At 43.7% G+C, this 12509-nt stretch overlaps 1 protein-coding gene across 2 annotated transcripts; it reads left to right on the top strand.

Annotated features, from left to right (window-relative positions):
* Positions 1-679: 679 nt before the first annotated feature.
* eif4ebp3l (eukaryotic translation initiation factor 4E binding protein 3, like) lies at positions 680-7511 on the top strand. 2 transcript variants are annotated; one of them, XM_020045907.2, is made up of 4 exons: positions 680-776; positions 2430-2563; positions 5362-5535; positions 6834-7511. In XM_020045907.2, the coding sequence occupies exons 2-4, from the start codon at positions 2431-2433 to the stop codon at positions 6860-6862; spliced, it is 336 nt and encodes a 111-aa protein (XP_019901466.1). In that variant the 5' UTR covers positions 680-776; position 2430; the 3' UTR covers positions 6863-7511. The 2 variants fall into 2 exon arrangements, with proteins under 2 accessions (XP_019901466.1, XP_010895923.1); XM_010897621.3 differs by lacking the exon at positions 680-776 and having other exon boundaries at positions 2123-2563; positions 6834-7509.
* Positions 7512-12509: the final 4998 nt, after the last annotated feature.

Genomic DNA, 12509 nt, shown 5'->3' with positions numbered 1-12509 from the left:
CTAGCAGCTGCATTTTGGACAAGCTGAAGGCGGGACAAGAAAGACTGACAGACTCCTATACAAAGAGTTACAATAGTCCAGATGGGAGTAAATGAACGCATGAATAACTATCCAAGAATTGGTTTCAATTTACCAATGGCCCGGAGCTGGAAAAGCTACCTCTGATAGCATTCACTTGTTTATCAAATCTGAGGTCTGAATCAAAAATTACCCTGAGATTTTTTACATGGCTATGTACATTGTTGTTCCGGAAAATTGAGTATTGGTTTAATTCTTTTGTGGGATGCAGGGGAAGATCACTACTAATACTAAGTGTTCACATTGAATAATGAAATATATATTTTCCTGAATGGAGAATAATCCAGTTAAGAGGGCTCCGACTTCCCCCACGGAACTCTAAATACCGTTGACTCCCTAATATAGTAAGCCTGGACAGGTTTGACTAGGAAACATACAGAAACGTTCAACTGACCAGCCGTTCACCGCACTCACACAGGCCAGCCTGGTTCCAAAATAAACCCTGTCCTTCTGCAAATTCCTCCATCCTGGCTACACCCCTTTTTGTTTTAGCTGATTTACCCAATCAGAAACGTGACCCTGGGAATCACCACCTTTCTATTTGGGTATGAACACCATTAGCATCGTCACGTTGCTCACGGTACTCACGTCCAACTCGACCTTTTAACCTCTTGCTAGTGGCTCACGTCACAAAAGGAAGTTGCGCTAGGTCCGTTACATGTCTTGGTGTCGGAGTTGTCATCAGCCGATGGAACTGGGTATGGTTATTCCTTGTAGTCAAGGTGTTGTATTGCTTGTTGACAGTGAATTAACATGCAAGGGCGCCTGAGATGGGGTGTATTTATTTCGCCAATCTAAACCTTAAACGTTTCTCAAACAGAATTGCCTACAGAAAATATATTGGAAACTTGTTTTATTTTCTTCTGTTGGATACATTTTTCACTACTTAAATGTGTGTTTTGGCGTAAATTAAACACCACAGTTTGTGTGTGTGCAAAATAATGGCTTGAAAGCCGCCTTGGTCGGATTTATTGGCCCATAGAGCAGTCTTCTAAGTCCGTTGGAATTTATGGTATTAACACGGACGAATTTACATGTAGGCCTACTAGTTTTGTGGTGGCGACAGTAACTCACAAGATGCCCCAGGATGGTTGCAAGATAGATTCAAATTTGCGGCTCGCAGATTTGTAGGGTTTATATATTGCATCTGTAATTTCATAGTTAAGAGTGAAACTTCTGCATTCCGCGAAATGATCTATCAACCATAAGAACACACACGTTTCCATAAAGGGTTATAATCAATCAAAACTACATGAATCACTAGCAGTATCTCATGGGAAAATATTTAGTGTGCAGCGCGTGGGTAAGATGTTCATTGTGCAGCATGGACAATGTTATACGGACAATGTATACGGACGATTATTTGTTGAAGAGTAGACACACTAAATTACATTTACAATGAGACAATATAATCTAAAATAACGTTTATATTTTAAGTTTAGTTATATTGAATATTTTAGTTTTATAATATTGGTACTGATATTATCTTGTGGAAATAGAATGTATGCAGAACTCTGAGAACAACTATTTAGTTTACATTTAAATTCCTATACTTCGTGTGGCAAAAAAAATAGTTTTAGCTAAAGTGATGGTCAGGTCAAGTGATGGTCATATACATGTAGAATATATTTTACCTTTCCGATTCTTAAAAACGGTTGTTATAACGAAGTAGTGTTGTGCAGTGTCTTCATGGCGAGACATGTCAGTCATCCAGTGTTTGCACACATTGGTCACATCGAGGGGAGTTGTTGATCACGTTATTAGTTTTTGGGTTGAGATTCTTGTCTGATCCTTGGTGTTGTTTCTGCAGAATATTTTTTGCATTTAACATTCTCCATAACATATACGTTTAGCGCTATCACTTATGTTTATATTCTATGGATTCATTTGGGGAATATCATCGGTCAATAGAGACAACGGGTTGGACATCCCCACCCTACACAGGCGGAGCTAATCTTTGATTGAACCAGCGTGGCTCCACCCATGGAGTAGATGGTGTTCGGCTGTTGCAATCACAACAAATCACGTGCCCTGAGTCACAGTGATCCTGGCAGTTGTTAAATTCATGCGCACGTGGTCAACACTTCCCAGTTCTCGTTTGTCTTGATAGCTAACTAGCTAAAATTGTTGCTGAGCTGACAAATACTTCCGTGGCAACAAAATTGTCCATCCTCACCATCTCCGCTGTCGGTTCTGTTTTCTTTTGTAAGCTAGCTAGCTTTAGCTACATTTTTGTTGTGGATATTTTTAGCAATCTACTTGGATATTTATTGTTGTAAACAATCGAATTTGAAAGGTCTGCCATCTTCACAAGGCATCTCTGTGTTTGATAATAACTACACCAAACTCAGGATGACGACCAACGCTCAGCAGGTGAAGAGTTGCCCCATCCCTACACGGGTTCTCACCCTGAAAGACTGGTCTCAGCTCCCCGACTGCTACAGCCAGACCCCCGGGGGTACTCTCTTCTCCACTACGCCCGGAGGTAAGAGTCGGTACTTTGTTTATTTATAATCCACGACTGGACAAAAAAATATATAGGTGCACCGCGCACATTATTGTATGTATTTTTTTTTTATTATTATTATTTTTTTTTTACAATTAATAATCTCGTTAGATTAAGTAAGGCATTTGTTTTACAATTTGTCATTAACTGTATTTTTGGAAAGGAAAACTGCTCTTTTGATACTTGTTAAAAGTTTTGTTAGGAAATGGAAAAGGTTATCCTTATAGTTGTTTCGGAACATTCCAATATCTTAGTCTCGTGATTCCAGACGGTTTTGGCCGTGCACAAAGCTTGTGCATGAGTGCCACGCGAACTCCGGCCAACTAGGGTGTACGGTGGCTCTGTTTTCTGCCTCTTACAGCTTACTGCCTTTGTTGGGCATTGCGTAGAATGTTGTTAGCAAATGCCTATGCTATGCACATCGACTTCCTATAATCATTTGAAATGCAACGAATTCTAATAGGGAATGGACAAAGTGTATTTGTAATGGTGCGTAAACAAATGTCTTGTTTATTCGTTCAACCGTATGACGCTGGTTACGTGTTTTCTGGTACTGGTGGGATTCGGTACTGCCTGTTTACCGCACACAATTTAGGCTTGTAAACACCCCCAGACCAGGGTGTTGTCTGCTCTGCTGCAAATTCGCATTAAATTATACCGATTTCAAGGTGTATTTTGGGAACCAATTTAACAATGCACTTTGCCTACCCTAAATGTGTTTTTTTAAGTTGCCCATTGAGGTTTTGTCAGTTTGTGAGGAGAGTGGAGTGATTATACATCAGAATATCAGAAACTCATGAGACATTGTAAGTAGCCATGGTGAGATGAATGTCTGTCAAATGTGGCACAACAACATTCTGATGATGATGATGATGATGATGATGATGGAACACCCTATTGGTGGACCCTCCTTTACCTATGACCTTTGGGTGGGAAGGGCCTGAGCTGAGGGGAGGAGTACGAGACATCCCCTCTGCATGCCCCCTGAGCTGAACTGGTGCATTTCAGGAATAGTGTAGGAACATTCTGTTCCTGCCAAGTGAAAAGCAAGGGAGGGACAAAACTAACGGCGCAAAGAGCGAGTGTGAGCAAGACTTGAGGGAAAGGGAGCGAGGGAATATAGAGGGGGGTGTAATTGGGAATTATAGAGTGCTACCAGGCCTCTTTCTAAGAATTGTTTAAGTGAGGCCACGAGGGAGGGGTTGAGAGTAGTGGAATGTTAGAATTTTCCTGAGGAGAGCAATAAGCTGTGTAGTTTTGGTCCTTTGTCCCTTATACCAGGATTTGCCAAACTACCACAACATGGTAATTCATTTCAAGGAATCGTTATAACATGGCTCTAACATCTTTTATGTAGTGCATGTTGGCCATGCTTAATGCATTCCTAAGTTTTCGCCAACGAGTCGCTCGATGCCTCTATAACCAGACGATGTGTGTGCAACGGACTGTTGCTATGAATAACAACCATGACGTGGACACAGTGGTGGCGAGTGATGGCTCACGTAAACCCCCCCCCCCCATTTCCACAGACTGAGCGAGTGGCGTTACATGACACCGGCTAGGTGTCCCAGAGAGTAGGGCCCCTTTCCTATAACTTTGGAACGCGGCGCTGTAGTTTTACTGTGCTGTGCTCTCTGTTTAGCTTCTGCTGAAATTAAAGCCACACGCGCCCGTTTCCCCTTTGTTCAATACATGGTGTGTGACCGTCAGCGGTTGCGTAACATGTTTTCATATGTGCATTTCCTTATGTGCTGAAATGCCACTGGTGCGCTGGAGAACAGTTCAAACTCCAGTCTGCTGTTCTAATTATATATGATGAACGGCACCACTCCCTGTCCTCTCCATGTAATCCTGTCCAAGGCGAATGTCCCTTGGGGCGTAGTCACCACAGCATCTCATGATTCATATCTAACAGCTGTTTATGAAATGCCCTGTCAGGTTACAAAATAATTTGACCCGTGATCTGCACAAAGTGGTTCCGCATCAACCTCAGTTGGTAACCACATCCTCCAGTTCACATCTAATCCGTATGACATCTTGAACAGGTGTTTACGAATGTTCTTTCGATGCAATTCAGGGCTCATTTTAGTCCGTCAACTTCCTGTCAGATCTCTGTTGCTTTGAGTCAAAGCGACAAGTTCCCATTTCGGGTTCTGGAGTGTTGCGAGCCGTTGCTTGAAAAACAATCCATGTCTTTGATGCAATTGAACCTGGCCTCAGTAATGGGATGTTAACACAGGAAGCCTTGTCAGAAAGCCTTGTCAGGCTGCCTAAGCAAACATTGTGTAGGGAAATTGCTGATGATTACAGTACAAATCTGTACTGTACTACAGTTTGGCTGAACGGAGTTCTGTGTTTGTTGATGATCACACTTGGTTCTGGTTGGCATGCTCCCGGGTTCTAGGATTACCTCTTGATGTGCTCCGATTTCCTAGAACTGGGTTGGTGCTGCCAGGCCGCTGACCACTTCTCTCTACTCCATGCCATCCTTTCCCCGACTAACTACGGCCCACTGATTGCCCCTCTCCTTGGTTTGGGAACAGGAAGTGCGTTTGGCTTGTAGCACTGACCACAAGGCCAGGGAGCAGTGTGCTCGTGTATATACAGAACTCCCTGTTTTGACATGAAAAGATAAAAGGACCGCGTTCAAGGCCCAGACCGCACGCATTTAACCAAAGCGTTCCTTTTGTAGACAGGGTGGGTTTGTTCACAACAGGTTTAATGGTACAGCCAGGTTCTGACTCCAACCGTGTTCTCCCTCTTCCGTCCTCGGATAGGAACACGCATCATCTATGACAGGAAATTCCTGCTGGACTGTCGGAACTCCCCCATCGCCCGCACCCCACCCTGTTGCCTGCCCCAGATCCCCGGGGTGACGGTGCCAGCTCACCACCCCCTGGGCAAACTGCAGGAACTCAAAGAGGAGCTGGAGGAGGAGAAGGACCTGGCAGGTAGATATACCGGACACCCGTACTGTGCAAACGCGCGCAGACCTGCACGCACCCATGCATGTATGTGCACCCTGAGGTCAGAGGTCAGGCAGATAAAAACCGGTTTTACCCGGCCTGTTGCTAGGGTTGCCCTACCGTCATTTACATTCAGCCTTCTGTGTAATCAAACAGCAGACATGATGTTCTCTCTGCGTGTCCTTGTGGAACCTGTTAGTCCTGCTCGGACCTAGCCATGTCCGCATGAACGCGCGTGCACATTTTAGCCAATGTTGTTCCAAGACCCGAAATTCATCTTTAGCCTTTTAGGACCTGCTCCCTGTTCATTGAGTAATCTATCGTTTCTTCTGGAAGTAGCCTAATCGCAGAAGTTACGTAAGTCAAAGGAATGATGAAATGAAAAGGGCCAATCTGAAGATATCAGTGTGTATCTTGTGCAGCTGCTGTATGTGTCTCAGTATCAGCTGGCTCTCTGCGGTTGTCTTGGGGCAAGGTTTGTTTGTTGAGATGGAGACAGTGCTCTGCCGTTGTGAGCTTTGCTGTAGACCTTTGCAGGGGTTGTCGCTACATATCCGGAGGCTGATTCTCTAGTCCAGTTGAGTGTTTAAAGGTCAGGGCCGGAACTACAGAGAGGCTACTAGGTAAACGGATAAATAGAGCCTGTTGTTTTAACAGAAGAGGGTGTGGCTATCTCATGGCCTGAGGTCTGGCAGTTGCTGCTATTGGTCGCAAGATGGCTATTGTTGTGTAGGAAAAGCCCCATTATCCTCTATTTTTCTATCTGTACCTCTACTCCCTCTCTACATCCACTTTTGCCCCCAAACCCCTCCCCTCTCTGTCATCCCTCTGCCCACACCCCCATCCCCCTCTTTTAGTCTGCTTTCCTCCCCCTCCCCCCACCGTCCCAAGGCTAGAGATTAACCCCCTCTAAACCCTCTGGGGGTATCGGGTCACTGCTTTGTGAGATGTATTGTCTTTCCTATCTGGACTTGACTAACACAATTTTGAGTAGAATCACTGTCACCATCCGTCCCATATTATGGCTGTGGTTTGGACCCCCACCATACTGTTGAATTAAGTGCATCAGCTGGTTTTGAGTGACACCCTTTTCTAATGGCCTGTTTTAGAAAAGACTTTCTAATTGTTAAGAATCTGACTTCAGCAACCAGCTAGGATATCATTTAGTAGTTGATTTGGGTGTGCACATTCTCCTGGTGAATTCAGATTGGTTTGACTATCCCTGAAGTACACAGCTGTTAATGTCTCTTCTCTCCCCCACCCTTTGTTTTTCTCCTCTGTAGATGACAGCCAGTTTGAGATGGACATCTGAGTACCAGCTCATTGCCTCCTGTGGAGAGAGCCATCTTCTGTTCTGACGTAGCTGATTGGTCTGCTGAGACCGGCATGCGTCACATACTCACCTTTTTCAACTTCCTTTTCTAAAAATGTTTTTTTGTTGTTGATGAAAACCAAAAAATGAGAAGATAATGGGGGGGACAGGGAGGGGGGGAGGGATGTTGATCTCCCAAGTTTTCTATAAGTGTATAAAGCACCAGTGTGTCGTTGTGCACGGTATGCTTCAATGGTTGCAGAGGGGAGTCGGAGCAGGAAGGTTGGAAGAAGTGACGTTTGCTTTTGTACGTTTGTACTGTTTTTGATTTGTACATAAGAGTACGGTACTTTGTATTTTTTAATGGGGAGGGGCGGGGTGTAAGACGATTTACATGAAACATACAGGGACGGCTGGGTTGTTCAAGACTGCAGATTTGCTGCGTCTTTTTTTCTTTTGTTTTTTTTAAAACGATACGACTCCATTTCGGAGAGGCCGCTGGGACTAAGGTGTCACCCTGCAATGAGAGGTTAAATGTCGGAGGCCGTGGGAAACCGTTGCACGGGTTCTCCATGTGTTCGTCTTTGGAGGAGAAACTGAAATGTGTCAAAGTTCACAAAAATAAATAAAAAAAATAACTTACATTTAAGTTTGAGTGTTGTTGCCATTTTATACTTATTCTTTTTCCCAAATCATGCCCAAAAAGCCATGTGTGTAATTAAAACATGTTTGCTAGCCTGGTGACCATGTTATAACTAAGTTGAGAACTGTCTCCCTGTTTGCTCCCTCTCTATCTAATCAGGCCTCGCAGAAGCGTCTACCACACATTAAATAAATCCCAGCACAAATCACCACTAACGGTAAAGCGTGTACATAAACACTCATTATATGCGTCGTTTACACCCTAGCAAAGAAATCTCATAGATCTCATACAATGCTGTCTGGGTGTCTTTGTTAAATGCATGTCAATTTCGCATGTACGCCCAATCCTTTGGGCTGTTTCCAAGTCTGCAATGTTGATACAAACATGACTGTATAAAGGAGGCCGTGCTGTAGTCATTGTTATAACAGACTGACTAGGCCATGGGCATTTATCTACCTAAGTGGGTGTACAAAACCGACCCTAGCACAGTATCAAATAAAGAGCCCTTTAGCTTTTGTCAAGCAACACCTAATGTTGACAATGCATCCACTGTACACAGTATTCTAGGGTGCTTTGTAGTCACTAATATTGGCTAGCTCGATTGTCACTTGTCCTGCACAGAGTAAACCATGGTATCCCTCTAATCTAGCTCCCTCAGGAGTTTAGCGTTACTATGACGCCCTTCAGAACCACTGCTGATTCATTTAATAGTATTCTGTACATACTATGCATTTACTAACTTATGGTTAAGGAACAAGACGTGTTATCCCTAAATAGGAAACCACTCCTCTCCATTGACGAAGTCCACACTGTTCTATTCCGGGCGTTGTTATTTTGGCTCTAAATTCAACCTTGTAGGAATATGGTGACCTGGAAATGCTACCAGACTGCTGTGTTCATAAGCATTCTTAAATATGTTGACCTGGAAATGGTAGTGTTCATTAGCGGTGCAAAAGGGGCTGGTTCCACAGATTTTCTGGAGGTAATGAAAGACACAAGGCCTGTCAGACTTAGCAGGGACAAGGACGCCAAGCTGTGAAAGCCTGCTAATAGATACTATTGCAATAGGCTATAGTGTAATATATGATACCACTATGGTTAAGATGTGAATGTACACCAAGCCCACTCCTTTGTGTGACTTTGTTGTCGAGCCCTTTTCTGATATCTGTGATTGCTTTTAGCCAAGCTCTCTGACAAATGTTGACATAATTCAGGCCCGTTTCCACAAATCAGATGAGGAGTGCTGATCTGGGAACCAGTTCCAGCCTGTCTATATAATCCTATTTATTATCACCTAAAAGGCTTAACTGATCCTAGATCAGCATTTGTGTTGTTTCATGGATGCATGCCCTGCTCTGAGATCATAATGCATTTAACTATTGTTGACATGTGACACATCAGTAGAATAGTCTGAGTATTTGCTCAGACTAGAATGTCCAGTATTTGCTCATACTGGACATTCAGACCAGATTAGCCAGCACAAGCAGAATGGCAGCATGGGTTTAGGCCTGAAGGCCCCTGCCAGACTGGTGTGGTGGGTCAGGTGTATGTGTGTCTGCGTGTCAGGTTAGAGAAGACCGCTGTTTCTTAGCCATGGACTCACTGACCTGTGGTAAGAGGACACACGCACAGTTTCGCCGCTGTCTGGCTCAAGACCATGCCTGCCACTGGATCCCATATGAACTAGTCTCGCCATGCCACACCTCCAGATCAGGGCCCACCTCCATGGCCTGGTCTGAGAGGCTACATGTTAACTAAACAAAGTTAGAAACTGTACTACACGATCAGTGACAAAGCTGTTGTAGTGTTTTCATATTGAATGGAACATTCCGGCATCTGGGCACTGCAGACTAATGGTACACTTATGGGTGGCAGGAGGAAAGGGCGAGTTTGTTTAGCATGTACAGGTGCCCTGATCGGGTGGAGATTACACTTAAGTATCAATGGAATGGAGTACAAACGTCAGTTTAGCACGGCCGGACACACATTTAATGTGCAAACCCCATTCAATCAACAGAGTTTGTGTGTGTGTGTATGTGTTTCTGTATTCAAAGCTTGCCTATGAAAGGCAATGTTTCCAGAGTTCGCAGACAAGTTAAGGTTTTACACAGGAAAAGTATGAAGTTTAAACTCAAAGTGTAATGCACTTTTCTGGGACACACTTGTTTGAATTCAAACCTGAGCATGGTCATCCTGCATGGACTTATTTATTTTTAACACACACTCATATTCACCCATGTATACACCTATACACACAAACACTCACACACGGCAAACACAATCATCTACACATATGCAGACAAACACACAAACAGATACGAAGACTCCATACCTGAACCTTCAGTGTTACCGAATCAATGTGTCTCTGATATTTACTCTAGTTCTAAATACAGTATCACACAGAAGTGATTACACCCCTCACATTTTTGCAAATATTTGATTATATCTTTTAATGTGAAAACACTGAGGAAATGACTCTTTGCTACAATGTAAAGTAGTGAGTGTACAGCTTGTATAACAGTGTACATTTGCTGTCCCCTTAAAATAACACAACACACAGCCATTAATGTCTAAACAACTGGCAACAAAAGTGTGTACACCCCTAAGTGAAAATGTCCAAGTTGGGCCCAAAGTATAAATATTTTGTATGGCCACCATTATTTTCCAGCAATGCCTTAACCCTCTTGGGCATGGGGTTCACCAGAGCTTCACAGGATGCCACTGGAGTCCTCGTCCACTCCTCCCTGACGACATCACGAGCTGGTGGATGTTAGAGACCTTGTGCTCCTCCACCTTCCATTTCAGGATGCCCCACAGGTGCTCAATAGGGTTTTGGTCTGTAGACATGCTTGGCCAGTCCATCAACTTTACCCTCATCTTCTTTAGCACGGCAGTGGTCGTCTTGGAGGTGTGTTTGGGGTCTTTATCATATTGGAATACTGCCCTGCGGCCCAGTCTCCGAAGGGAGGGGATGTCACAGTACATGTAGGCATTCATGGTTCCCTCAATGAACTGTAGCTCCTAGTGCTGGCAGCACTCATGCAGCCCCGGACCATGACACTCCCACCACTATGCTTGACTGTTGGCAAGACACACTTGTCTTTGTACTCCTCACCTGGTTGCCGCCACACACGCTTGACACCATCTGAACCAAATAAGTTTATCTTGGTCTCATCAGACCACAGGACATGGTTCCAATAATCCATGTCCTCAGTCTACTTGTCTTCAGCAAACTGTTTGCGGGCTTTCTTGTGCATCATCTTTAGAAGAGGCTTCCTTCTGGGACGACCAGCCATGCAGACCAATTTGCTGCAGTGTGCGGCATATGGTCTGAGCATTGACAGGCTGACCCCCCACCCCTTTAACCTCTGCAGCAATGCTGGCAGCCCTCATAAGTCTATTTCCCAAAGACGACCTCTGGATATGAGGCTGAGCACGTGCACTCAACTACTTTGGTAGATAATGGCGAGGCCTGTTCTGAGTGGAACCTGTCCTGTTAAACTGCTGTATGGTCTTGGCCACCGTGCTGCTGCTCAGTTTTAGGGTCTTGGCAATCTTCTTATAGCCTAGGCCATCTTTATGTAGAGCAACAATTCTTTTTTTCAGATCCTCACAGAGTTCTTTGCCATGAAGTGCCATGTTGAACTTCCAGTGACCCGTATGAGTGAGTGTGAGAGCAATAACACCTACTTTAACACACCTGCTCATTCACACCTGAGACTTTGTAACACTAAGGAGTCACATGACACCAGGGAGGGAAAATAGCTAATTGGGCCCAATTTGGAAATTTTCACTTAGGGATGTACTCACTTTTGTTGCCAGCGGTTTAGACATTAATGGCTGTGTGTTGAGTTATTTTGAGGGGACAGCAAATGTACACTTTTATACAAGCTGTACACTCACTACTTTACATTGTAGCAAAGTGTCATTTCCTCAGTGTTGTCACATGAAAAGATATAATCAAATATTTGCAAAAATATGAGGGGTGTACTTACTTCTGTGAGATTCTGTACCATTGGCACATGCATCCAGATAGTACAACGCTGTTTCAAAAAATGTGGGATGCTGCATAAAATGCTAATAATAACAGAATGCAATGATGTGCAAATCATCCAAACCCTATATTCAATTAAAAAAAATATAGTGCCAAGACAACATATGAAATGTTGAAACTGAAAAAGATATACAGTAGTATAGAGATGTATGTATGTACTATTCAAATTGATCAGGATGGATCAGCCAATGAAGTTGGAAGTCCCATCCTGTTGACGACCCTGATGTGGTGGAGGCCCTCGATTGCATATTTATTATTGCATAGCCTATGTTAAACTGACTTTAGTTTTCGCATTGTTGCATTATTGACTTTGACATTTAACTAGTCAGGTGCAACAAGAACTTGCAGGTACAAGCCCACCTTGGAGTACACTCCGAGAACATCTAGCTTTGTATCATAGATTAAACAAAAAAAAACTAAATACAAACATCCATAATTAGACTAAAATTGTAGAAAGCCTCTTAGACTCGTAACATAGTCAGTCGGGGCTGTGGTTCTCTTTGAACCTCTACGACCCCAGAGAGAACCCCTAAAATTCTTAAGATTCCAGACCAGAAGCTGAGCAAGTTAGGGCATAGGGCAAGGCTGTTGAGCAATGTGCCCTCTGAAGCTTGACACTTGACGTGGGAGCTGTGTCAGGGAATATATGCTATGGGGATTATGTAAACTATTATGGGATAGTGTGTAGAGTTGATTGAGCATGTACAGTATGTGTTCCAAGCTCTACTCCTAATTGAAAATAGAGCCCCAGTTCGTCCTCCCCTTTAACCTGGAAAGACTCAGTGGAGGGCCATTTGACCGAATTGTGTCATATAGACTATATAAGTAAGGCTTGATTTTGGGCTTAATCTGAACAATTTAAGAAACAGGGGCTGGAACTTGAAGCTCACTGGAACTAACTAATAGACATCTAGCTAGATGTGTAGTTTTCCCTTCTGATCCTCCAACCC

Source organism: Esox lucius, chromosome 4 (genome assembly GCF_011004845.1).
Source record: "Esox lucius isolate fEsoLuc1 chromosome 4, fEsoLuc1.pri, whole genome shotgun sequence".
Taxonomy (NCBI): domain Eukaryota; kingdom Metazoa; phylum Chordata; class Actinopteri; order Esociformes; family Esocidae; genus Esox; species Esox lucius.
This window is presented reverse-complemented; position numbering and strand designations above follow the sequence as displayed.